Genomic DNA, 27,433 nt, shown 5'->3' with positions numbered 1-27,433 from the left:
ACTTGGTGCTCCATTGTAGTCTCCTCTTACTGGTAGAAAGTTCTCATTTATTCTATTCTACTAATATTTTTAATATGCTCCAATAAAGCAGAAGTAGCATAATGAAGTCTAGCACACTAGAAAGCATACAGCTAAAATAATATTTAATGCATATTCAAATAGAGTCTGATGCCTTTCCTACTAAACCTTAATCGTTACCAATTAGTGCCTGCCATACATATGACGTTACTTCATGTTTGGATTAATTAATTCGTCATGAAGCATATGCTTCTTTCTATTCAGAAGGTCTTAACCTTGGTGGGTAGATTCTTCAGGCATCTAAGAGTGATCTATGACTTCCTTCAGGAGATCCAAGGGTCCTCTGAAATGTTAAGCAAAAAATTCAGGCGTACGTGTATTTGGGAACAAGTTTCAGGACACCACCACCAATATGAATAAGAACACAGACATGAAGGGCAAGTACTTATGAAGTACCAGCTACGTGCCAAACACTGTTGTACATACATCACATACTCCATTTCATCCTCACAGCGAACCTACAAGGTATGCATGCATCATCATCATCAACCTCATTGTGCACGTAAGGTAACTCCAACTCAGAGAGAGGGTAAACAAATTCTCCAATCACACAGCTTAGGAGGGACAGAGCTGTCTTTTCTTGAACAGTTTTACTTTTAGATTATGATTCAAAATTTCAGTTTCTCTCCTCTTCTTAATTTAAAAATGTCACCTCAAAAAAATAAAAAAATAAAATAAAAATGTCACCTCTACATAGAGCTTGTACCTGTGAGTGCCCCCCAGCAAGCCTACTATCCTATGAAGGACATGAATTACTATACAGGTGCTTCTTTAGATCAATCTTTTTTTTTTGTTCACATCATTCTTAAACTTTCTGGGGAAGGTGAATCTCAAAGTACTTGGTGATTGTCTGAATGGTGACTCAGAATCCTTCACAAGCCAACACTCCAGACAACTGGGCAGGAGGGCAAAATCAACTTGCCATCTAAGGTCTATTGTACAAAACATCAAAAACTAGTACTCTGGGGCACCTGGCTGGCTCAGTTGGCAAAGCATGCAACTCTTGGTCTCGAGGTCATCAGTTCAAGCCCCACATTGGGTGTGGAGCCTGCTTAAAAAAACAAACAAACAAACAAACTAGTACTCTATGGAAAAGAAAGCTTGTAATCATTTAGCAATGTTTGCCTTGGTCACAGGCCCCCTGACTCCTCCTCAAGTTCTCCTTCTCCATTTCACGTTGCACCTGTGGTGGATATTAAACTAGAACACCTGTCTGCCTTTTGATTCTCCAGCTTTCTAAATGAGAGGGCCTTTTGATAAGATAAAGAATACACGATAACAAAGATCACTATGGATTTCTACTTCCGGGGCACTTAAAAACTATTCTATCAACAAATAAAGAACTTCTCAAGAGAAGGCACCATTTGCAAAGGGGACACTTACATTCAACACATCCAGGACGTTCTCCCCTGTTGTCTCCCTACCCACCAATCAGCATGAAAAGGACATACACTGAACACCTTTCTAGGAAAAGAAAGACCATGGATAACTTTTGTTAACTCTATCAGACATACCTTTAACATGTGATACCTTTCAGCACGAACTGCAAGAATTTCTTCTATTGAAGGAATATCATCTGGTAGTTCTGTCTCAGCCAGTTCGGTTCCAAAGGACTGTAACACCTGAGCCATTTCTTTCACTGTGAGAGCAAAATTTTCTATAGCCTGCAAAGAGCCAGTGATCCTTTTAATTCCATGGAAACTGACAGCATATCAATACCTGGATCAGTAATTGTGTTTACTTTTATTTAGCTCTGACAACACACATATACTATGACCTCTCCTCTGCTAAGGAAAGTTGGCATTGCCCTTGGCAATCAACTCTAATTTTGCATCTAAGCCTCTACAAAACTAATGTGAGGTTAAGAGTCTTCGTGAATGTCTTTTACCCAAACATCTGTACTTATTTCTTGAACACCATTGAAAACAATTTCTTTTTTTTTTTCAAGTTTCTTTTTTCTAATAATCTCTACACCCAACATGGGGCTCAAACTCATGACCCTGAGATCAAGAGCTGCATGCCCCTTCAACAGAGCCAGCCCAGCGGCCCTGAAAACAATTTCTTAAAGATGCGATGTACTGAGAAATTTGTTTTCAGCCTTTGTTTAGGCCTATCCTATTAAACTCTGCAAGTGTAAAATTGCTTTATACTAACTTTACTTCTGAAGAGATGAGAACATCAAAGCCACTTGACATTCCTTTATTATAACTTAGGAGCAAGCATTAACATTCCAAACACAGCAAAGGACAAAGGTGATGGGGTAACAAACTGGTCACAACAATTCATTCAGGCAGAAGATTTGAAATTGTGATCCCAAAAGCTCTGTTGCCCTAAAATGTCAAGTAAGGTTGTATTGTTGATTGTTTCCAAAATTAGTGACTCAGGAAAAAAAAGGGCAACATGTAGAGACCATATAAACCCTCTGTTTCCCATGCAGCTCAAGGTTATCTGCTCTTTTATTTACAGTTTCATAGGTAATTAAAGGCTAGACACCACTAACTTTGACAATACACTTCCATACGAGTGAACAGAACTGCTGGACGACAAATAAAGATGAGGAAAAAAGAATCCTGATTTAATTAGATATCATTTCCTTCAGAAGCGTTCCCTAATCTCTGGGATTTGGAGTAAAGATTCTTATACTATAAACTCACACCTTGAGGCATGGGGCCCTTGCCTATTTGTAAATTTCTAGAACAGAAGGAATCTCTGCTATAAATCTGTCTCAAAAGCATCACTATAATGAGATTAATAATATTACTCGCATTTTTGAGGGCTTATCTCATTTGATCTTCCCAATATCCCTCTGAGCTAAAGTACTATTATTTCCACTTTATAATTGGGTAAACTGAGAATCAGAGAGGTTATATAACTTGTGCCAGGTTGTATAGCTAAAAATAGCAGTGCTACGATTTGAACCCAAACCCTTTGTTTCTTCAAGTTACTACATGGCCACAGGAGGGGGTGGGCAGAGCATCATCTCCTTATTCCCTAAGCCTTTCCTTCAATTGCCATCCTCAGTGACTCTTCATCATTTCTAGATTATTCCCTATGGAAGAAAATCAAGATGTTGAATTATATGTTTTTGAAAAATAGGAGCCCCAGAAATCTGTTTTTCCCCAAGAGGAAAAAATTCTAGAACTAGATTTAAAGGTGAATATGAACTATAGGCTCTACAGTAAGGGCAAAAGCAACATACATTTCTGAAGATGATCCATTCACTGTGGCAGTACTGCAAGGTGCCGCCTAACTCAGGGGTTAATTGCTTGTCATCAATGTATGTCAGCAAATCACTAACTGAGCTCAGCATAACCACCTATATAAATAAGCAAGAAAGATACTGTTAACTGCCCTTCATGGCATCCCTCCATTCAACTGTACAATGAACTTTAGCATTCATTAGCACAAAGTTATCTTGTATAAATGGTTCTAACAGTTCTCTGCTGTACATCCCCCCACAGACGTATGCACTACTTTCTTTAAGTAATCAGTTTTCATTTACAAGACATTTCTCTGTAAAGCAAAATTAATCTCCATAGAAACCCAAATGCCTAATTCTCCTTGATCTAAAATTTTGCACCTTTGAAAGAATGTTACGCCTACACCAAAGTAAAAGGGCTTTAATGTGGTAAGTTAGAACTTATGAGGAGGGATTAATCTTGGCAAAAGTATCATAATTTATGAGGACTCTATTCCTTACCCTAAAAACGTATAAAAATAGCTTTTTAAAAAAAAGATCATAGTACTATGAACTAGCTCAGGATGTAAGTTCATGGGAGTCAAATACATAAAACACACACTCAATTTTTTTTTCTAAAAATAAAATGTCCTGATTTTATATACACACACGCACGCATATACACACACACATGTAACGTATGTGACATAGATCTTTTTCAAAAGGAATTGCTTGTTACAAACTGATTAGACTATTCCTTTATTTTAACAACAGAAGCAGAAGACTTTTAGGCGTTTCAAATTTATAGTTTGGGAAGACAAATTCTATCTTTTTCTTTTAAATGCTCTGTGAGCACAGGTAAAACATCAACAGCATGGTACAAAGTCTTCATGAGAACTAAAGAAAGAAAACATTTAAATAATATACTCTTACTGGTAATTTGAGCATGAAGTCTTCCTGGCTAAATCGAAATCCAATGTCTGTGAAAGTTCGTTGAAGAAAACTGGTAGGACGCAGAACCAAAACCAAGTGCAAGTTCCCAGGAAAGGAAACCTGCAGAAAGAAGAAACACAGGAAAGAAAGAAAAAATTGTCAAAACATGCACTCAACTGAGCACGTAGCAGAAAATATGTAATTAAAGGAAATGACTTTAAAAGTAATAAAGGCCACTAAAAGGACAAAACTTTAAAAATGGATATTGATAGAATCTAAAAACACGGAAACAGAAATAAAACTAGCGTAAGGTCATCAGATCAGACCCTCGCAACGTCCACGGCATGGAATTTTCTCACACTACAGTAAATCCCAAGTTACAAAGAATTCTACTCTTGAACTTCATTTTAAAGTTAGTCATTTGCACTTGAATTGCATTTATTCCCTGGGAAACAGAATTAGGAGGCAGGCTCCTGGGATAACCCTAAAAGCCAAAGGGAGCTTCAACATTGTGTACCTGCACTAAACGATGGAAGAAACCTGTTCTGTGGAATCCTATTTTTATTTTCATCCAAGCAACATTCACTGAGTATCATCTACGTGTCCGCTCCACGTAGTTAAGTGCACGCACTGTTAGCATTCAGTGTTCCCAAATTAATAAGATGTAGTCCCTCCCCAGCTTGCAAGAAAATGACAGTCTAATAGTGCAGTCCATCAGTAACTGTTAACTCTATAACCCAAGTTGATAAGTGAAACAAAGGAATTATAGAATAATATGCAACAGGAAGTGGTAGCACAGAGCATCCTAGACCTAGAAAGGTCAAAATGGTCTCTTTGAAGCATAAAAAGGAATTAACTGGATCAGAATTTCATTCCGGAGCACCAATGTTTCCCCTAGTTCCTAGAATACTGACAGGCAGTAGGTGGTCAAGGCATAATTGCTACAAGACAAGGAAAGCACTATGTAAAATTAGTGAGAGAGAGAATAGTGTGGCCCAATATTAATAATAAACCACCACATATCAAATGCTTACTGTGTCAAGTATTTTGCCAACATTATCATAGAGCCTCTTCATAATAATCCTGTGAAGTAGTTAGGCCATCCTCTCTTACAAATAAAGAAAGTGAGGCTCAGAGACTTTAAGTATAACTTGCCCCAGCTGGTGAGGTCTTAATCTGCACCCGAGTCTGTGCTCTTAATCACTGTGCACTGCCCCATCTCTTCAAGAGGTCCCAGTCAGGAAAGGTAGAGGAAAATGATGCGGGGGAGTGTGGCAATGGGAGGTGGTGTTAGAAAGATGGGCAGGAGCCAGATCAGGAAAGACCTCGGATTTTTCCCTGGGGGAAAGGGGAAACTCTAAGAGGTTTTAGGCAGCAGAGCAAGAGAATCAGATCTGCATTTTAGAAGGATCACTTTGGCTTTAGGAAAGGACTGGATTTGGACAAGAGTGGAAACAGCCAGATGAGCTAGGAGGCCGGTCCAGTAATCCAGACCAGGGCTGATGAGTTTAGGAGGTGCAATCTGCAAGACATGATGACAGAATGTGTCCGATAAGAAAGGAGAGACTGGGCCAGTCAATAACCAATCGCTCAAGTAATGGGGTGCATGGCATGACCCTTGCTGACATGGGGAATGCAGGAGAAGCAGGTTTTTTAAGTTTATTAATTTTTTTTTTTTTTTAGTAATCTCTGCACCCAACATGGGGCTCAAACTCACGACCTTGAGATCAAGAGTCGCACCCTCTTCCAACTGAGCCAGCCCGGCGCCCCAGGAGAAGCAGGTTTTAAGGAGGGGGACAAGATAGTGATTCCCCATTCCTGGCCAGACACATGGGGCTGGAAGGGTCAGCAGGACATCCAGATGATGTCCATCAGAGAGACGTGTGGACAAGTCCAGAGGGAAAGAAGTCTGGCCTGGGAATGTTGAGCTGGAAGTCATCAGCCCCCAAACAGTGTATTAAAGCAGAACAAAGACAAACATGACAAAAATGCTTAAAATAGAGCCATCTTTCAGGCATGCTGCAATATTAATAACGGAACCAAACTATAAAACAAAAATTAATAAGATACGGTGGAGACAGGGTTATATGGGAACTCTGCACTTTCTGTGCTCGATTTGCTGTGACCCTAAACCTGCTCTAAAAAATAAAATCTCATAACAAAAAGAGTAACTTTCACTCAGGTATAAGACCTAGACTCTCGGGTAAAACACATTTAAAACTGGGGATTTTGGGAGGGGTGCCTGGGTGGCTCAGTCGGTTAAGCCTCTGACTCTTGATTTCAGCTCAGGTCTTGGGACTGCGCTCCGTGTTGGGCTCCGCACTCAGCACAGAGTCTGCTTCTCTCCTTCTCCCTCTCCCTCTGCCCCTCCTCCTGTTCTCTCTAAAATAAATAAATAAATCTTTAAAAAAAAAAAAACTGGGGAGGGGCGCCTGGGTGGCTCAGTCATTAGGCGTCTGCCTTCAGCTCAGGTCATGATCCCAGGGTCCTGGGATCAAGCCCTGCATCAGGCTCCCTGCTTGGCAGGGAGCCTGCTTCTCCCTCTCCCTCTGCCTCTCCCCCTGCTTGTGCTCTCTCTCTCTCTGTCAAATAAATAAATATTTTTTAAAAAAAAATAAAAATAAATTGGGGATTTTTTTTCTCTCCAAAAAAAAAAACCAGGGGGGCGCCCGGGTGACTCCATCAGATAAGTATCTGACTCTTGATTTCGGCTCAGGTCATGATCCCAGGGTCCTGGGATCAAGCCATGTGTTGGGCTGTGCACAGAGTCTGCTTGGGATTCTCTCTCCTTCTCCCTCTGCCCCTCCCGCTTGTGCGCTCTCTCTCTCTCATTCTCTCTCTCAAATAGATAAAATCTTCTTTAAAAATTTTAAAAATTAAAAAAAATTCAATTTGAGGGTGCCTGGCTGGCTCAGTCGGTGGAGCATGGGACTCTTGATCTCAGGGCTGTGAGTTCAAGCCCCACGTTGGATGTAGAGATTACTTAAAAAATCTTTAGGGGCGCCTTGGGAGGCTCAGCCATTTAAGTGTCTGCCTTTGGCTTGGGTCATGATCCTGAAGTCCTAGGATCAAGCCCCATATCAGGCTCCCTGCTCAGCAGGAAGTTTGCTTCTCCCTCTGCCCCTCACCCCACTCACGTTCTCTCTCTCTCTCTCTAAAATAAATAAATAAAATCTTTAAAAAATAAAATCTTTAAATTCAATTTGAGACGGTAATAAAACATCAACAGTTAAGTGGCAATGAGAACCACAGCAGGCAAGAGGACTGAGTGTGAGACTCACGAATAGGTGAAAGAGGTTAAAATCAAATCAATAAATTAATCAGTGATTCTAAATAGACACAAATGGTACAACTCATTACTCCCCCAGATGGCCATGTGTGTGCTACCGTCTCCCTTCATGAGAAACCTTTTCCCCTCTGCTGTATACTAAATGGTTATGTCCCTCAAAATTCATGTTGAAACCTAGCCCTCAGTGTGAGGGTATTAGGAGGTGAGGCATTTGGGAGGTGATTAGGTCATGATGGCGGAGCGAGCATAAGGGCGTAAGTGTCATAAAAGAGACCCCAAGGACGCCTGGGTGGCTCAGCCATTAAGCGTCTGCCTTTGGCTCAGGTCGTTGATCCCAGGGTCCTGGGATCGAGCCCCGTGTTGGGCTCCCTGCTCCACGGGAAGCCTGCTTCTCTCTCTCCCACTCCCCCTGCTTGTGTTCCCTCTCTCGCTGGGTCTCTCTCTGTCAAATAAATAAATAAAATCTTATAAAAAAAAAAAAGAGAGAGAGACCCCAGAGAGACCCCTCACCCCTTCTGCCACGTGAAGACGCAGAGAAAAGACAGCCGTATCTGAACCAGAAAGCAGGCTCTCACCAGACACCGAATCTGTCAGCACCCTGATCTTGGACTTCCAGCCTCCACAGCTGTGAGAAATAAATACCTGTTGTTTATAAGCCAGGCTATGCTATTCTGTTACCGCAGCCCAAACAGACTCAGATAGCCTCTTATTAGTGTTAATATGGGTTCCAAATGAGAACTGCCATCTTTCTACCTGACCTTGCCCTCCCAACGCACCTCACCGTGATTAGCAGTGGGATGAAAAGCTGATGTAAGGAGGACCCAAGTCCCACCCTGGGATTATTCAAACTGGTGCTGTGGGAGGAAAACTTGGAGGGGGCAGTTCCAGAACTGCTGGCGGCCACAAGCCCTGCGGCAAGAGGAAGCTTATCTCAAAGAACACAGCTAACATGGAAAGAGAACCAGAAGTAGAGACAGAGAGCCCCAATGGGATATATATCCTACCCTATAGTATGTACATAATGTGTATTTTATTTTATGCTAAACAGGGTACATACTTCCTATAGTTATTGTAGGGATTAAAATAAATAATGAATATAAAGGCATTCTGTAAACCCTAAAAAAATAAGAGCATTTTTAAATTTTACCTTGGATTCTTGGATCTAAAAGCAAGTGGGTTTAGGTAGAAAACTTGTGGGATATCGATAAAGGCTTGCTGATGGGGAGACTCTGACAGACTTGTAAGAACTCTGGACCTATTTTTAGATTGAGAGCATAGATTCTACTTCTATCCCATTCACTTTAGGAGTGAAGCCTTTCCTTCTTCTTCAAATAGGTAGATTCCCAGAATCATTATTATACTTACCTGTCTTGACCCAGCTTGCCTTTTCACTTTTTTTTTTCTCTTAAATGAAATTGAAAGCACCCTACCTTTGCCAACACTTCAAGCAAAATTTGTTTTATTCTTTCATGGACTCTAGGTTGACCTGATCTCATCATCTTTTTCTGACTTTCCTTAACATTCATATTCTCTGGTATCACATAGGAAATCTCTAGATGCAAGGCCCTAGGGCTGACCAACTTAAAGCCTGGAATACTCATCCACCTCCCAAATTGTCAGGGGGTACAGAGCAAAAAAAGCAGGGTGAGGATACTATTAGAAACACAGAAGGCCATGTGGCAACTCTCTGCCCTTAGGTAAGGCCCTGGTCTCCAGCTTGCCATTCCTAGGAGAGCAACGCTGTCCCAGCAGCTAGGTCCAAGGACAACACAGGAAGGAACAAAGTTGAGAGGAGAGAAAAGCAGAAGCACTGCCCACAGAATCCACAGGAAAGCAAGTACAGACAGGGTTTGGGGGTATTCAGCTGCTTATAAGTCAGGGATTTTATGTTAGCTATTTTTTTTAACATTTTAACCATTTTATTTTTCAAGGTCATCTATTTTTATTTTACTTACTTTCAAGTTATCTCTTACACCCAACATGGGGCTCAAACTCACGACCCTGATATCAAGAGTCACACGCTCTTCTGACTGAGCCAGCCCGGCACCCCTGTTAGCTGTTTATTAAATCAGTTATTGTTTATAGGGTGCCTGGGTGGCTCAGTCAGTTAAGCATCTGCCTTCGGCTCAGGTCAAGATCTCAGACTCCTGGGATCAAGCCCTGCATCAGGCTCCATGCTCAGTGGGGAATCTGCTTTTCCCTCTCCCTCTTCCTCTGTGCCCTCTCTGAAATAAATAAATAAAATCTAAAAAAATCAGTTACTGCCTATATTTGATAAAGTGGTTTATCCCAAACACTGACACCTGTTAAAAAAAAAAATCCTTCTAAAGATAATTCTACATTCTAATCAGATCATTCTTAAAACTTCCTGATTATTTTATCAGACATTCTCCTTCCTTAATTCCTTCAAAATGCTTAGTGATTTGCTTGTCACAAAAAGCCCACAAAAATTAGCATTTTTAAAGAAAATGTATTTTCAAGGATGAAAACTTCAGTTATTGCCTGTATAATTACATTTACAATGTTTCTCATTATATGATAATTTTAGAATCTTTATTTTGCTACCATGCAGATCTTCCTAGAACACATGTGCTCTGTTAAACTAACAGCTACTCTCAAATTTACTAGCCATTTGGAGCAATAAATACCTTGTAGGCAATAGCTATACAACCACCAAACAGCTGGGTAGCACTCAAACAATTCCATCTGAATGGTCAGTTATGTTTTTTTAGAAAATGAAATCACAAAGTTCAGACCCGGTATATGGTTTCTATCCCTCACGCCCATCAAATCCCATGTGCAAATCAGATATACTGGATTTTTCAATCCCGGTCCCCTTTACTTATCCCAAACCTAAATAGGTGCTTGCCATATTGTGCAGTTACAGCAAATCCACAACCTCACATGAATGACTACTTTTCATAGCTTTCTTTAGCAAAAAAAAAATGTATATATATGTAGCACAGGGAATATAGAAAATGAGATCGTATAGCGTTGTATGGTGACAGATGGTAGCTACACTCATCGGGAGCACAGCATAACCCAAAGAAGTGTCCAATCGCTATGCTGTACACCCGAAACTAATGTAACACTGTGTGTCAACTAGACTCAAATACAAAATTTTTCAAAGTTTTTTTTTTTTTTAAGGGACGCCTGGGTGGCTCAGTCGGTGAAGCATCTGCCTTCGGCTCAGGTCATGATCCCAGGGTCCTGGGATGGAGCCCCGCATCGGGCTCCTTGCTCAGCAGGGAGCCTGCTTCTCCCTCTCCCGCTCCCCCTGCTTGTGCTCTCACTCTCTCTGTCAAATAAATAAATATATTTATTTTAAAGATTTATTTATTTATTTGACAGAGAGAGACACAGCGAGAGAGGGAACACAAGCAGGGGGAGCGGGAGAGGGAGAAGCAGGCTTCCCGCTGAGCAGAGAGTCCGATGCGGGGCTCGATCCCAGGACCCTGGGATCATGACCTGAGCCGAAGGCAGACGCTTAATGACTGAGCCACCCAGGCGCCCCAATAAATATTTTTTTAAAGAGTTGTTTCTTTAAGATTTTATTTTTAAGTAATCTCTACATCCACCATGAGGCCCAAACTCACAACCCTGAGATCAAGAGTCACATGCTCTCCCAACTGAGCCAGCCAGGCGTCCCAAATACAGAATTTTTAAAATACACACACACACACACACACATTCATATATACTTAGGACCTCTCAAGGCCTTATGGTAGAGGAAAAGAGACTGGCTAGGTGGCCATGGGTGAGAATACTGCCTTTTATTGAAAGCGCTATTATAAGAATTATGATCATCATGAGCATTATTATGACATTGCGCTAAGTACTTTACATACATTAGGTTCTATTTTAATACTCATTTCACAACTGGAGAAACTGACTGTGGTAGGCAGAATAATGATTCCCCAAAGATGTCTACATCTTAATCCCTGGAACTTATAAATATGTTACTTTATAAGGCAAAAGGACGTTGTAAATATGATTAAGGATCTTGAGATGGGGAGATAATCCTGGATTATTGGGGTGGGAACAATGTAATCACAAGGATCCTTATTAAACAAAGAGGGAGGCAGGAGAGTCAGAGAAGATGTGACACCAGAAGCAGCGGTCAGTGATGAGGATCATGAGCCAAGGAATATGGGCAGCCTCTAGAAGCTGGAAAAGTCCAGAAAATATGGATTCTCCTCTAGAGCTTCCAGAAGGAATGCTGCCCTGCTAATAACACCTTTCTTTTAGCCCAGTGAGACTCATTTTGGACTTCTGATCCCAGAACTGTTAATAGAATATATCTGTGTTGCTACGTTTGTAATTAAATTGTTACAGCAGCAATACACTAGAACTTCTAGCTTGGGAGTGGCAGAATGAAGAACCCAGATTCATCTGACTGCAGAGCCAGACTCTTAAACGGGCTATGATTGAAAAATAAAAAGAAGATGTATTTTTTCATTTTAGCTTTCCTTCCTCTGGAGAAACTCCTAATGGACAGAAAAAGTAGCAACAGGAGGAATTTGGAGAAGCATAGCAAAGATGGTATAAGGATCAGGTTCAAGGTCGAGAGTCTAAACCTGAAACCTACAGCAAAGGTGACAAACATGAATGCCTACCATGTGTTAGGGGGACCACGTAAACATGTGAAGTAGGCAGGGCTTAATCAAAAGACAGCCTGAATGAGGTAGAAAATGACAACTCACACTCTCCCTAGATGATGAGAAGTAACAGGAAATGGTGGAGATTCTGGTGAACTGAAAAGCTCTGGGGCTTGGGGGAGGGAAGGCACTCACTAGTCAGTTTCAGCTAAATGTAAGACAGAAAGTGGGCTTTGCCAAGTCATTGATTTCTCAAAAGAAGCCAGAAATCCAGATTCGTGTGAAACTTCAGGATTTTTAAAGATGGTGAACAAGTTCAACGTTTGTTAAAACAAAGCAGACACATCCTTGTGTTTAGACACATTTGTCTGAACAAAATACATCTTTGGACTACCAGTTTGCAACCTCTGAACTAAAGTTTCGAGTATCTGAACATGGGCCAGGATCGATAATATGTACTCCTCTGTGATCGCTGGCTAGGAGAATCTTGAGGGGACAGAGCACTTGAGAAATTTTAACCTGAAAGGCCATAGGGATTTAAGATCGGGTTGCATGTATTCGAGTGTGAGCATACACATAGGTATAGAGAGTGCTTTTTTTCTATATGCAGATATTTGTCTAAAAGTTTCAAGATAATCCATTTTAAAACTAGTGTTTAAATGAACAAACAGCCTACCACCTCTCATAAGGCATATCCAATGCACCTATCTGACAGCAAAGATCATGCAAGACCACTGAGCTTTTCCATTTCAGTTTGGGGATACTATATTTCTAAATTCTTTGGTATGCTGCTTTAAGAATCTCTAATCTGTATGGTTATATAAACATGAAAAAGCACAATTTCTATTTTTTCCACAAACTCTACATTTTAAAACTATAAATCGTTTTTGAGAACCTGTCAAAAAAGCAAAGGGATGTGGGCAAAGGTCAGCCTTATTTTGTTTTTATTTTCATAAAAAGAAGAAAAAAGACAGCATGAGAGAGGAAACAGCACTGCTTTTAAAAAGCTTCTTGCAGGCTTTTTTTTTTTTTTTTTGGAGTTTCAACATGTGACTGCTTAAAGGCACCTCAGTAAAATGAATATGCTGCCCACTTTCACAGGGCTCAGAGCCATTTCTCTAGTCACTGTGCACAGCCCCTCCCCCAGCCCTCCCCAGCCCTCCCCCAGCCCTTCCCAGCCCTCAGTAGCAGCTCTTACTGGTTCTTCAAGTTAATGGGCACAGAATTAGCTAGCTCTCACCTTTCCCACCTAGAGAAAATTTACTCCCTTCTCAAGCCTACCCTCAAATTCTCCAGTTACATGGCCCTTACAGCGGTAAGGACACCAATAACAACAAAAGGCATAAACTTGATGCATCATTTCACTACTAAAGTCTGGAAATTAACCTCATTTAAATCCTTTGTGCGGTATCTAAGAGAGGCAGTTCATACACCCTATACACACTTATCAGCTATTCTAGTTATTTCTTTGAAAATGTTTTATACATCATGAAAGTTTGGTTCCTTTACTATAAAACAACTTCTGTTCCCACAGACTCTTTTTTTTGATCTTCAGGGCAAGGGAATGCAGTAATAATCAGAGGAACCCTTGACTGATAGCCTAGGACCCATGTCCCAGGCTTGGTACGTATACTATCCTATGCAGCGTTGGTAACACTGCAGTGAAGTAGGTAGTGTGGCCTTTCTACACATGAGCTAAGTGAAGCACAGAGTGGGGCAGGGATGCATCCAACATTGCAGCTGGTGAGCGGCGGCACTTGGGCCTCTGTGAATCCTAAGGGTAAGCTCTTTCCAAGACATGTAACACTTCCCGGGACGTGTACTTAACAATGCATAGACTGAACGCACACTCAGACTTGCTGCCTAGCATTTAGGAACGACTTGACCTTAACATCTACGAAACGGGACAAATGTTAACAGTCACAACAAATTGTTGGAAAGAGTTTAGCATCATGGATCCCACTAAATAGAGACTATTATAATCCAATATCAAAACAGAATATAATGTTGAGGTGTGGGCATGTGATTGACCTTGATAAGGTCCGAACTATCTCTTCAGAATACCCTGGGGAAAATCTCATGACCTCAAACTATAAGAAAAGAATTTCCAACGTCATGAACTACTTATACACTCTTCTCCCATACCCCACCCTTAAAGAGTACAGAAAGTATGAGTTACTCCACAGACCTCCAAACAACTTGCCATGTAACCTCAGGGGCAGAAGAGTCCTGGGCGATACTCCTTCCTTGAGGTTTGCCCTTCTTTTCTGTTCTCATCCCCTCCCTCTCGATGGCCACAGTCTTTGCAATTTCCACCGAGTAACCCGTTTAACCCCCTCCTTGGACTTTAAATCCACTGTCCCATCCTTTCAGGTGCTACCTATCTCAGCCTCCAAAATTGGCCCAACTCCAGAAATACCACAAGGTCAAACCATTGTGTCACCAGTGAGTTTCAAATTTTTCACTCTGGTCAAGCCTACCCATGTAAACAGAACAAATGTATCTTCCACTATAGTTCTGGACTTTGAACTTACTCCAGTAAATTTCAGTTCAAGACATGTATTCCTAGGGGCCACTTAAAGTAATTCATTGAAGAGAAAAATGGAGGACAGAAACAAAGAAAAGTAAGAGAAACATACGCTCTTGTTTAAGGTCCAAACAAATGTCATCTTCATGGAGCCTTCCTCAGCACCTAGAAGTTCTTTCACGATAGTTATTTATGAACGTGTCCTACCTTCTCTAACTAGACTGGAGCCCTTTCACCTCAGTAGCCATGCCACGGTCACCTTTGTAACCTACACTGTGTGTAGCACAGTAGTAGACTAGATAGGTCTATTCAATGAGTACTCGTGTGCTGTATTTATTTGTGTGTATATTAACATATGTTCATATAGATGAATCTAGGTTTGGCACTGAGAAAACATCTATGCACATAAAGGAATTAGGAACTTTCTGAAAGTTTAAGTCAGTTTCTTTTGATAACAAAAGTACCAATGCCAGTTGCACCCAATACCGCTAAGCACATACACAGGCATTTCCTGTGAGTTAGAAATTTTGTTAAAAGTCTGAAACTATTTATTCCCATAGTACAAAATCACGTGTAGAGCTGAAGATACAATTTCGTCAAAAGAAAAAAGATTGCTATCCTAAACTGCAATTTTTAAAATATCATTCTGTCCTAAAAGCTTTTTCAGAAAATAAATCATTCACTCACCCAATGATGTTAACACTCATCCAACACCAATAAAACTCTTACTGGTTTAGTTCCCTTATCTTACTTTTGATTCCAAATGTCATTTTTTTCCGAAGGCTGATTTTTACTTTCTTATGTTTTTGAGTGTTGTCTCGATTTTTTAAACAAGCAAGTATTATATTTTGAATCATAACATCAAAATGTTTTCAAAGAAAAAGAGTGGCATTTAAAAGACGACCAGTTATTAAATTAGCAGTGTTCTTTCACATTTCCCCAAAATACATCTAAATATCACTTTAGAAACTTGCTGGGAATTTAGTATTCAAGTGAAACAATGAAGGGAAAATTTTAATTAGAAAAGTGTTTGAAACCTATCTGACAGGAGAGATTTCTAAATTCTAGTCTATAATGAAAAGCGAGTCACTTTTTTCTCTTAAAAAAAAAAAGTTGTCAACAGGCTAGAATTCTGCATCTTTAAAGTTTGAATTTGGAGAACAGAGAAAATCTGAAAGATTTCAAATCATTAGACTTAAAATTTTTCACTTGAACAGTAAGTAACACCCAGGAAGGGCTGCCTTTTCAGATGCTAATGAAGTCGGCTCCAGACCTTTCCATGATATCACACTCTACTTGACCATGGTGAAAGAAAGGATGAATCCTTTTGTTAGATATTATTTTCACTAGTGATTTAAAGCTACCCTGCCCAACAATTCAAAACTGTTCATATGGTCTTAAACAAATAACATGACTAATGAGGTTTTCTCATCAACTTGATCACATTTAGATTTTGAAATCACATTCAACCTCCTGGACTCCTTTCCATTTCCCTGTCAATATCGCAGTAATCACATCAATGCAATTCATACAAATACACGTCTCCATTCTCTCTATCTGTCCTTAAAAGCCCCATTCAGCATCAGTTTGTGCTCTAACACCATGCTGCAGCATCCCTGCACTTGAACTTGGGAATACAGGCTTTCCAGGACTGCAGGCAGAGCCCTTACCGCATTCCTTCTGAACCTCATCTTGCCTCTCGGGGGAGTTGCTTCTGCCATCTCGCCTATACACAAGAACACTCTTCTTTTCCAACTGTCAATGCAACATTGATGAAATATGAGCTGCTTCTGGGGTAGTATTTAAAAGCGGCAGCCAAAAATCTCTATCAAACAAAGCTACGGTAGCTGCTTCCATTACCACGGCGGCAGCACTGCAAAAACCCCACTATCCCTGATTAGTCAGCTGACAGAGCCTTCCCGGCTGCTCATTGTAATTCAGAGTGGACACATTCCCCCAATTACTTAGCCAGATTGAGCCTCATGGATTAGCTGGTGCCGGACTGCTCTAGAAGATCAGGCATGTCCTAAGAGTGGAGGAAGGAAAAAAAAAAACAAAAAACACACGACTCTCCTCCTAGGGGCTTGCTGGGACTGGCTTTCTCCTCTGCGCAGTTTGATTTTTAAGGTGGAATGCTAAGAATCTTTGTGAAGGTAGTATTAACTGATACCTTTATTCTTGCCCTACCCGGATCAGTAACTTAAAATTCACTTCAGGATTTGGTGTTTTTTTTTTTTAATTATTAAATTCTATTCAGAGTTTAAGCCTTGTGAAAGGTCAACGGTTTGTGAAATTTTGATAATAATCCAGGAAGAACACACAAACTTTCTAATATGGCTAGGATTCTCTCCCAAATTGACATTTCCCCACACTGTAGAACTAAAAAAAAAAAAAAAAAAAAAAAAAAAATCTTTTTTCCCAGGGCACCTGGGTGGCTCAGTCTGTTGAGCAACAGTCTCTTGGTTTCAGCTCAGGTCATGTTCTCGGGGTCCTGGGATTGAGCCCCACCTGGGCTCAGGCTCAGTGCGGAGTCGGCTTGGGATGCTTTTGCTCTTCCTCTCCCTCCTCCTCAGCCCCTCCCCCTGTTCATGCTTGCTCTCTCTCTCTAAAATAAATAAATAAAAGCTCTTTAAAAAAATCTTGTTTCCCTATCATTAATTATGAAGTATAACCTAACTGCATAGTTTATTTTGGAATTTACAAATTAAGGTCTTCAAATTGAGCTGTATAATTATTTCAAAGATACTTGTTTAAAGTAATATACCAAAGATAGTTACATCTATCTATACAGGGGCAATTTTCACCAGAAATCTTTTCTGAATGTAACTTTTGCTCTTGAAATTAGCTTGCATTCATTATTTATCTTTAATGCAAACAGTGCCCAGTGGCTAGTGATGGTTGGGATGTAATTAATGTGCTCTCGAGTATGGGTATAGAAACTATACCACAAGTAGAAACATTTAACATGTTAAAAAGAAACAACGCTTAATCTATAGCCGATTACATGTCATCATCACTGGTGCCCCCAATCTTGCCTAGCACCATCAATTTGGCAGTTAAGAGAATGAAGGGACCCTGAGTGCCAAGCTCCATGCTGAATATGGTTCATACTTCCCCACTGAAAGACCATCCCTAGGGAAACAGAAAGGGGAGCTTCACCTCTCAAGAAATAAATCATTATTGCTCTGTTGACCCCCAACCAACAGAATCAAGACCAAATCTTATATTTCTCTTTTAGAAAAAAAAACAAGACTTGTTCCAAGTGGCCTATTTGATTAATAAAAATAAAACCTTAACAAGAAACTTAATGCCATGTGCCAAACGGTCACTCAGTGAAAATTAATTTAATCAGGCAGATAGTTTTGGCCAAAAGAAAAAAGCTGGGCTGCATTAAAAAAAAAAAAAAAAAAAGTTTTATTATTAAAAAAGTGTTTTATTTAGTATAAAAGAATCATGAACTGAAATCTCAACAAGCCCAAGGACGGATCTTAAAAGGCCAGAGCAAGGTAAATAAATAGCTTTTACTTAACTTTGACCCATTGACAGGGCTCAACAGTATATGCTGGGCAGATTTACTCTCTCCAAAGGAATTTTACTTTTTTATAAAAAAAAAACACTGAATGTATTTGTCTATCCACAAGTCATTTGGAAAACGATAAAAAGCAGCAGGTGGAAAGAGCACCAATTGAAGTTCATGAAAATTCAATTCTTGCTCTGCCTCTTTTTGTTCCTTAGCTATTTGACCTCGGATTCATCACAAAACCTTCCCCTAAGTGTGTATACTAATGTAGTTCTCTCATCTATGGGACAATTATAATAATACCCACCTGCAAAGCAAAAATATATTACATGAAGTCAAGGTTTTGCTATTTTATTTTAGTAACTTGTGTGAATTTCGTGTTAACTCTTCTCTCCATTGCTTATCGTTACACACTTCTGTTAAAGAAATAAACAAAAAAAACCACTTTGATTTGCTCAAGATGAAGAATAAGCGAGTTGGGTATGAAAATAATGATCTCATCCATTTTACCATGTGAGCGCCAGTATATTTCTTATGCTCATTAGCTAGGTTAGTGTAGCAAAAAGAACACTTGGCTCAGAAGTCCAACAACTTAGATTTTTGGCTTGCCTTCACAACCAAATCAGCTTCCTCTGGTGAGAGTGGCCTCCCGTGTCAGTCAGGAGACAAAGAATTTCTGATGACTGATGATGTTGGGCTCTCAAAGAAAAAAAAAACATATTGATTCCCAGCTACTCTGGTCTGATAGAGGAAGTTAGCCACATGGTAGTTCTGCAGACAGCCCCAGTCTTGCCAGCTCAGTAATCTACAGGCTCCTCACCTCCCTCCTCTTCTAGGAAGAATGTCAGAGAACGCCGCTATAATCCAGCTGAGCCTAACACTGTGAAAGATCATCTTGGCTGGGGGTAGGACTGCAACTCTTGTATTTTTCTCTTAGGGAAACTGTTTCCTCTATCTGGGTCTTGGGAAGCTGGGGGCTAGATTCCAAAAGGGGAGATAAGTCATATTGCAGTTGAGTCACTTCCCTACTCTATCCCAGGGGGAGAAACGTCTAGAAAGACACACATCAAAATGTTAAGAGGTGTTTATTTATGGATGGATGAATTACTGACTACTGTTTTAAACTTTCTTCTTTATACTTTTCCATATACAGTGAGTATACAACAGAGCTATTTCCATTAAAAAAAAAAAAAAAAAAGCTCGCATAAAAACTCACCTTGCTCTGAAAGGCATAGGGAACCATGAGTGTCTTCTCACTCATAACTTGAACCACTAACTACTCATTCTTTCCCATTAGGTTTTATTTTGGATGAGTTGTCCTCTACCAACCCTTCTTCCCACTTTCCCATCTCACCATCCCATCTTTGTTTTATTGTTTCCATCATGTACTTTTATTGTCTTCATTGCCTAATACCAAAATATTCTGTACTCCCACAAACAGAAAGCATTATGTAAAACAAAAATAAAAAGTTACTGAAGAATGCACTGGTGCTTACTGAGATTTTCTGGAGAGAAATTTTGAGAGAAGACCATGTATCCAATCTTCGATCAAGAATAATAGTAAACCGGGAGTCAGATCCATTTTGCCTGCAAGATAAGAGGAAATAATGTCTTTCTTAGTAACTACCCAAATTTGCTAGGTTGTGTCCTTAATTCTGACTATTTCATTTACATTTGATGTCTTAACTAAAGATAAATTTGGATTGGGAAAGCTATCACAAAGTGCCATGCTGGAAAACCAATTTAATTCCATGTTCTACTACTCAATATTTAAAATTTCTTTTTTGGCACTAGCATCATTCTTTTAAATAGTCAAGTGATAGGATAATGCCGATAGGTCACTAAAATGAATTTGACATACTGCAATCTTGGATATGAGACAACCTTATAGACAGCTGTCCTTTATGATATCAGATTTAACTTTTCATGGCAATCCATCAAGAACTAATGATCCATCCATTCATTTATTCACTCAGAAAAACACTATTAAATATAGGTTTCTATCTCGTCTGTGCCTTAAGAAGGCAGTTTAATGAATAATAAAACTTTTATTTGCCCTAAAAAGACCTAAAAGACTTTCAAGCTTTAAGGGATGCACTACAAATTCAGTTTTCTGTGATATGACTTTTGTTCATGAAACTCTGTATTTTTACCATTGTAGATTTATGGCCTCTTAGTCTTCAGGGTTAATAAATGGAAAATGTTTCCTTTAAAAATTTTTGTTTTCAACCTGGGGGAGCCTGGGTGGCTCAGTCAGTTAAGCATCTGCCTTTGGCTCAGGTCATGATCTCGGGGTCCTGGGATCAAGCCCCGTGTCAGGCTCCTTGCTCAGCAGGGAGCCTGCTTCTCCCTCTGCCTCTGCCCCTCCCCTCCATTCATGTTCTCTCTCTCTCTCAAATAAATAAATAAATCTTAAAAAAAAAAAATTAAATAGATAAGAATTTTATTTTCAACCTAAATAAAATCTTCAAGGAAGCTTTTGAAACTTACCTTTTAAAGCATTCTAGTCTCAAATGATTTCTAATATCAAGAAGTTCCTCCTAATAAATTCCAATATCACTTTTGAGTCTATTTAACATTTGGTCTTCATATTTTACCCTTGGAAGAATAGCTACCCTCACTCTGGGCTAGGAAGATTTCCTTTTACGCAAATCAAAGGTTTTACGTATGATCATCATTTTCAACCTACGTTTTTCTTCATGAAGACAAATATTTCTAGACTCCCAATTTTGTTTTCATAGATCCTCAGTATAATTTCTATAGCAATTTAGGTAGCTGTCGGCTTCCCCTTCTAAGTTTTCTTATCTACTCTGAAGGTGAGTCTTGTAATCACTTACAATAATAGTAAGAGTCACACTAAAAAGCCATTTTCCTGTTATTACATTCAAATGGTTATCTAACACATAACAAATTCAAAGAAATGTAATGAAATGCTATACCTTGCAATAGATGTCAAGTAAGTCAGCACTTTTGCTATCACTTCTTCTGGTATACATCTGAAATTACAATTTTCTGGAAAAGTAATGATCCAATCATTATCCTTTCCCCGGCCACCTAAAACCATATTAAAAAAAAAAAAATCAACCAAATTAACAATTCATGTGACAGCAATGCAAGAAAGAGGATTTGAGAGGGGCAGGTTTGGGCCAATGTAACTTTTATAAGGATGACGGCCTCCACATAAAACAAAATGGCACCATGCCCCTAAGTTTAAAAAAAAAAAAAGTAGCCAAGGGGCACCTGGGTGGTTCAGTCGGTAAAGCATCCAACTCTTGATCTCAGGGTCTTGAGTTCAAGTACCACAATGGGCGTGGAGCCTACTTAAAAAAAGAAGAAAAAAAGTAGCCAAGTAGTTTCTAAATGAAAACAGAATGTAATAAAGAAAAAAAGAGAGAGAGAGAGAGAGAGAAGGCAAAATGAGTGATTATAGTCAGAAGAAATTTTCATGGAATACATATAATAAATATAATTAAAAACACAGCTGACCCTCATATTGGACAACCAAGGATACTGGGAAATAACGGTTTCTGTACCAATGCTATGGGCCTCAATTCAAACTGGGCAACTTGATATAATCAGCCACTTACAGCTATGGTGAGCCTTAAAGAATACAGGATATAAACTGCAGGAAATAAGTGCTGTTCTAATGGATTTGTCGAAGAAACAACATAAGCAGTAACAGCAACAATGGTTTAGGACTCTTACTAATGCAAAAAAACAAAGACCATGAATTCTCTGTGGGTTAAAATTCAGTGTGCACCCTACTCTAGAGCCCTCTACACAGCTTGGAGGATAAGGAACATTGAGAATGAAAGCCACCTAAGTACAAGGATGAGCTCATACATGTTCATGGTCCCACCCTACAACAGCTGGCCCAACAACTGGGCACAGAGTAGGTGCTCAATAAATATTTAGTGCTAAATGGAAGTTGAACGATGATTTTAGGAGGAAAGTTACAGGGTGGTCTTTGAATTTAGCTTGCTAATAGAAATTTTTTGAGAAGTTTAATTGTAATTCTCATTTGGCTGAATTTAAGTGAATAAAGATGTAAGGCTATAAAAAAATTAAATGTGCAATAAAAATATGTCAATTGCAGGGCACCCCGCTGGCTCAGTCGGAAGAACATGTGACTCTTGATCTTGGGGTGGTGAGTTCAAGCCCCACGTTGGGTATAGAGATTACTAAAATATATATATAAAGAACTTTAAAAAATAAGATAATGGCAAAGGAGATAAAGTGGACTGATAGAAATACTTAACCCAAAATAAAGCAAAAATGGAGGGAAAAAAACCCAAAGAACTAATGGGACAAATAGAAAACAAATAGTAAGATGGCAGATTTAAACCCAACCATATGAATAATCACAGTAAATGTAAATAATCCTGACATCCCAATTAAAAGTTGGAGATGATCAAATTGAATTAAAAAAATCAAGACCCAACTATATACTGTCTACAAGAAACACATTTTAGTTTTTAATGTAATTTTATTTTTATTTTTTTAAGTAAGCTCTAAACTCAATGTGGGGCTTCAACTCAGAAACCCAAAATCAAGAGTTGCATGCTCTACCGAATAAGCCAGCCAGCCACCTGAGAAACACACTTTAAATATAAAGCACAAATGCATTAAAAGCAAAAGGATGGAAAAAGATATACCATACTAATATTAGTCAAAAGGAAGCTGTCTAATTTTAGACAAAATAGATTTCAGAGTCAGGAATATTACTAGGTATTAAGAAAATCATTTGATAATCAAACTGTGGTAAATTCATCAGGAGAATATAACAATCCTAAATGCTTATGTACCTGATTAACAGAGCTTCAAAATACATGAAACAAAAAAAATGATAGAAGTGCAAGGAGAAACAGTCAAATCCACACCTTCAGTCAAAAAATTTCACCACCAGGGCACCTGGGTGGCACAGTCAGTTAAGCATCTGACTCTTGGTTTCGGCTCAGGTCATGATCTCAGGGTCCTGGGATCAAGCCCTGAGTCAGGCTCTGCGCTCAGTGGGGAGTTGGCTTGAGATTCACTCTCTCTCTTCTCCCTCTGCCCCTCCCCCATTCACGTGTGTGCTCTCTAAAATAAATAAATCTTTTTTTAATAAATCTTTTTTTAAAAATTTAATAAAAATAAAAAAATAAAAAATAAATTTCACCACCCCTCTCTCAATAATTGATAGAACAAGTAGGCAGGAAATCTGCAAGGATACAGTACACCTGAGCAACAATCTTAACCAACATTTACCTAATTGACGTTTATAGAAGATTCCATCCAACAAAAGCAGAATATACATTCTTCCCTAGTGCACTTGGACAAAAATCAAATTCATTCACTATCTTAATCTTTACCAAGGGAAACATGAGGGAGAGTCCCCATCCCCAAGTCATTTTTTTGAATCAAACTAGTTCAAAGTATTATATCAAATGATAAATCTTCTAGGCTTAGAGAGCAGGATGAAGATTATCATGGACAATGACAGCGTCTACCCAAGAGTTTCAAAGGAACTCAAAGGAGAAACTGTACAACTCCAAACCAAGAGATACAGCAAATCATTAAACAAAGGGCCTCTACAGGTAGAGTATAGTATAGAACTAGTAATATGAGTAATATATAACAAGGGCACCTGGCTAGCTCAGTAGGTAGAGCATGTGACTCTTAATCTCGGGGTCATGAGCTCGTTTATTTTACTTAAAATAAACACGTAAAAAATAAATAATATATGACATATAATTCAACATATATATGTATATATATAATATTTAATATAACAGACTTGCCAAGCAAGCTGGTAAGCACTCCAGTTAAAGACAGAACCAGCTAGCACTTAGGAAAGCTGTATCTATCAAAGGAAAGAATGCTTATAAGTTCTTATAAGGGTAAATTATCATCAATCAGTCTATAAACTGTTATTACCACTGAGTGTTGCACTAGGTGGTAAATGTGTGAGAAAAGAACGAGAAGGGTTTATATTCTAAATTGGGAAGTTTTAATTATTTTTCCCACTGGAAACCCTTTCTTCAAAAGAACCAATATACTGAAGCATTTTGAAAACAACTACCAAAAGCAGATAAGGAAATTGTGGCAGAGGTCTGGGTGGGGGAACAAGCCTTGAGGGTCGTTGTGTATGGAACACAGTTGGGGATTTGGGGAAATCTCAAGAGTGACAGTATGTCACACATTTATAGCACTTATAAAATAAAACATAAAGCCACATTAATTAAGTCACCACTAATTCACAATTACCGTTAATTATAATCACTAAAGCAGAGGCCAGATGAAAGTGTCCAATTAGGATCATCTATAAAGTAAAGGCTTGTTTAGTAAACTGAGCATGCTGATATCACTTCAGGAGCAATAATTAAACTACTTAAAAGGAATAAGATCATTTTTTATACTCTCAACTCCTAAGAAGCATTCATTTCCATGCAGACAATGCAAACTCATAAATTTTTCATATCTGTTTAATATAATAATGTTTAATGGTATAGTTCAAATTAATACTTGAAAGTCATTTGCTTGTCTTTAAGCAAAACTTTCCCTAGATTTCTGAATGAGTCAAAAAGAGAGAGATGGTTTACCAGTTATATCTCTAAAAATAAGTAAGGCTATTGAGCTGCACTACTTAAAATAGCCAAAAGGTGGAAGCAGCCCAAGTATCCATCAATGGATGAATGGACAAATGAAATGCAGTACATACATGCAATGGAATATTATTCAGTCTTAAAAAGGGAGGAAATTCTGACATATACTGACATACACAACTCGGATGGACCTTGAGGATATTATGCTAAGTGAAATAAGCCAGTTACAAAAAGACAAACCCTGTATGATTCCGTTTTATGTGGTACCTAGAACAGTCAAATATCCAGAGACTGAAAGTAGAATGGTGGTTGCCAGGGGCGACGGGGAGAAGGGAAAGGGGAGTTATTTTTCAGTGGGTACAGAGTTTCAGTTTTGCAAGATCAAAGAGTTCTGGAGATGGATGGTGGGGATGGCTGCACAACAATATGAATGTACTTAATGCCCACCAAACTGTACATTTAAAAATGGTTAAGATGGGCTCTCTCGGGCCCTCGCTTCCAAGATGACCAAGAAAAGGAGGAATAACGGTTGTGCCACAAAGGGCCTCAGCCACGGCAGCCTCTTCACAGCACCAACTGCGCCCACTGCGCCCACTGCATTACCAAGGACAAGGCCACTGGGAAGTTCATTATTCGAGGGCGCCTGGGTGGCTCAGTCAGTTCAGCATCCGACTCTTGGATTCAGCTTGAGGCATGATCTCAGGCTCCTGGGATGGAGCCTCGCATCAGGCTCTGCGCTGGGAGAGGAGTCTGACTGCGGAGTCTCTCCCTCAGCCCCTCCCCAACTCATGCGCGTGCGCATGCACGCACGCTCGCTGCTCTCAAATAAATAAAATCTTTAAAAAAAAAAAAAAAAAAAGGTTTGCTACTGGGACCACAGTAAAGACCGCCTCTATCAGGGGCTTAAAAGCGAATGGCTTCCAGGCGTATGTGCGTCCCAAGCTGTGAGACTACATTACTGCGCGAGCGGCGCCATTCACAGCAACGTAGTCCAGGATGGCTCTCCTGAGGCACGGAAGGACCCAACACCCCCAGCCCCACCCCCACCCCCACCCCGATTTTATTTTTTTATTATTTTTAACGATTTTATTTATTTGAGAGAGAGCGAGCAAGCATGAGAGAGAGAGAGAGATCATGAGCAGGGGGGAGAGGTGGAGGGAGAAGCAGACTCCCCACTCCACTAAGCAGGGAGCCGGATGGGGGACTCAATCCCAGGACCCCGGGATCATGACCTGAGCCGAAGGCGGACGCTTCACCGACTAAGCCACCCCGATTTACACCCGCGGGTGCTACCCCACCACCTCCACCAAAGCTCATGTAAGGAGTTAAATCCTTAAGGACTGAAGAATAACTGTTCTCTGGGAAAAAAATAAAATGGAGATCATACTTTAAAAAATGGTTAAGATTGGGGCGCCTGGGTGGCTCAGTCATTAAGCGTCTGCCTTCAGCTCAGGTCATGATCCCAGAGTCCTGGGATCGAGCCCCGCATTGGGCTCCCCGCTCAGCGGGAAGCCTGCTTCTCCCTCTCCTTCTGCTGCTCCCCCTGCTTGTGCTCTCTCGCTCTCTCTCTGTCAAATAAATAAAAACAAAATCTTTAAAAAAAAAATGGTTAAGATGGTCAATTTTATGAGTATTTTACCATAATTTTTAAAAATTATATATAAAATACACATAAATATACCAGTGCGCATATATATATATATATATATATATATGAAAAGTAAACTTATTTTATCATGTGTAAATGAAACCCTAAAAAAACTCAGTATGTGCTCTTAATTAGGGTGACTTGACAGCATTTGCAAGAAACACTTAAATAATCAGAGCTATGGTGGAGGAGAAAATCTCCAAGAAGTCACATCAGTTGCCACCCTCTCTCTCAGTCTGCACCCACCCAGATGAACTCTACTTGCACCTACCATGGATTTCCAAAGGCGTGCCTGGAAGTCAAATGTACGAGGGCGGTAAGATTGTTTTCATCACATATCTAAACACACTTAAAACCTCCATCCTCTAAATGTCTATTTGTTTAGCAACTACGTGCACAATGCATAAATGTTTATCAAAATAGTGCTTCTCAGCATGCGACTCTTGATCTCAGGGTCTTCAGTTCAAGCCCTACATTGTGTGTAGAGATTACTTAAATAAATAAAAACTTAAAAAAATAAAATAGTGCTTCTCAATCTCTGTGTGTGCGCACATGCACACACGCGCACGCATGTGTGTATGGCTACTTATTATATAAAGACCACACTCATTTTGCTAAGAGGTTCATACATTTATATGGTCTAAATATATGAAAAGTCTGCTTACCAGACAAGAAGGCGATATCTTGCATTAAGAAATGACTGATGTCCTTTGCACGGAGAAGCAGCTCAGTTTCTATGACAAGCGAGAAAGGGAGAAAGATGACACGAACGTTAGAGCACAGCTGGAAGCATCCACATGATTTCTCATTATGCTGAAAGGAACCCTGGGGGGCCCGCAGACACACTGCTGATCTCCTCTCTCCTCCTCCCAGCTACATGGCAAGCAAATCACACCCTTGAAAATATCACTGGGTAAGTAGGACCAGTGTCCTAGTTCTCAGAATCTATACCTAGGACATAAACTACTCTCACTCACCAGAAAGCCAGGGGCAAAGGTCCCAACTCCACAGGACATCCAGATTTATTTAAAGGGTAGATTGTCACATAGACACACGGTGGCAGACTGTCTTCTACTTC

General features: G+C 39.7%; 1 protein-coding gene across 8 annotated transcripts in view; it reads right to left on the bottom strand.

Moving 5' to 3' along the window:
- Positions 1-27,086, bottom strand: part of MCF2 (MCF.2 cell line derived transforming sequence) — a 74,143-nt gene extending 47,057 nt beyond the window's left edge. For 4 of the 8 annotated variants that reach the window (XM_032428279.1, XM_032428280.1, XM_032428281.1 and 1 more), the window contains exons 1-6: positions 27,021-27,086; positions 21,063-21,177; positions 19,620-19,710; positions 4,190-4,309; positions 3,278-3,394; positions 1,593-1,742 (exon numbers count right to left, since the gene is read on the bottom strand). In XM_032428279.1, the coding sequence (XP_032284170.1) occupies positions 1,593-1,742; positions 3,278-3,394; positions 4,190-4,309; positions 19,620-19,710; positions 21,063-21,177; positions 27,021-27,045 (618 nt within the window). In that variant the 5' untranslated portion in view covers positions 27,046-27,086. Of the gene's footprint in view, positions 1-1,592; positions 1,743-3,277; positions 3,395-4,189; positions 4,310-16,273; positions 16,702-19,619; positions 19,711-21,062; positions 21,178-27,020 lie in introns of those variants that run through there. The other 4 variants (XM_032428282.1, XM_032428284.1, XM_032428285.1 and 1 more) reach the window with 3 other exon arrangements.
- Positions 27,087-27,433: the final 347 nt, after the last annotated feature.

Source organism: Phoca vitulina, unplaced genomic scaffold (assembly GCF_004348235.1).
Source record: "Phoca vitulina isolate PV1807 unplaced genomic scaffold, GSC_HSeal_1.0 scaffold39, whole genome shotgun sequence".
Classification (NCBI taxonomy): Eukaryota; Metazoa; Chordata; class Mammalia; order Carnivora; family Phocidae; genus Phoca; species Phoca vitulina.
The sequence above is the reverse complement of the archived record's forward strand: the minus strand, read 5'-3'. Positions and strand labels throughout refer to the sequence as shown.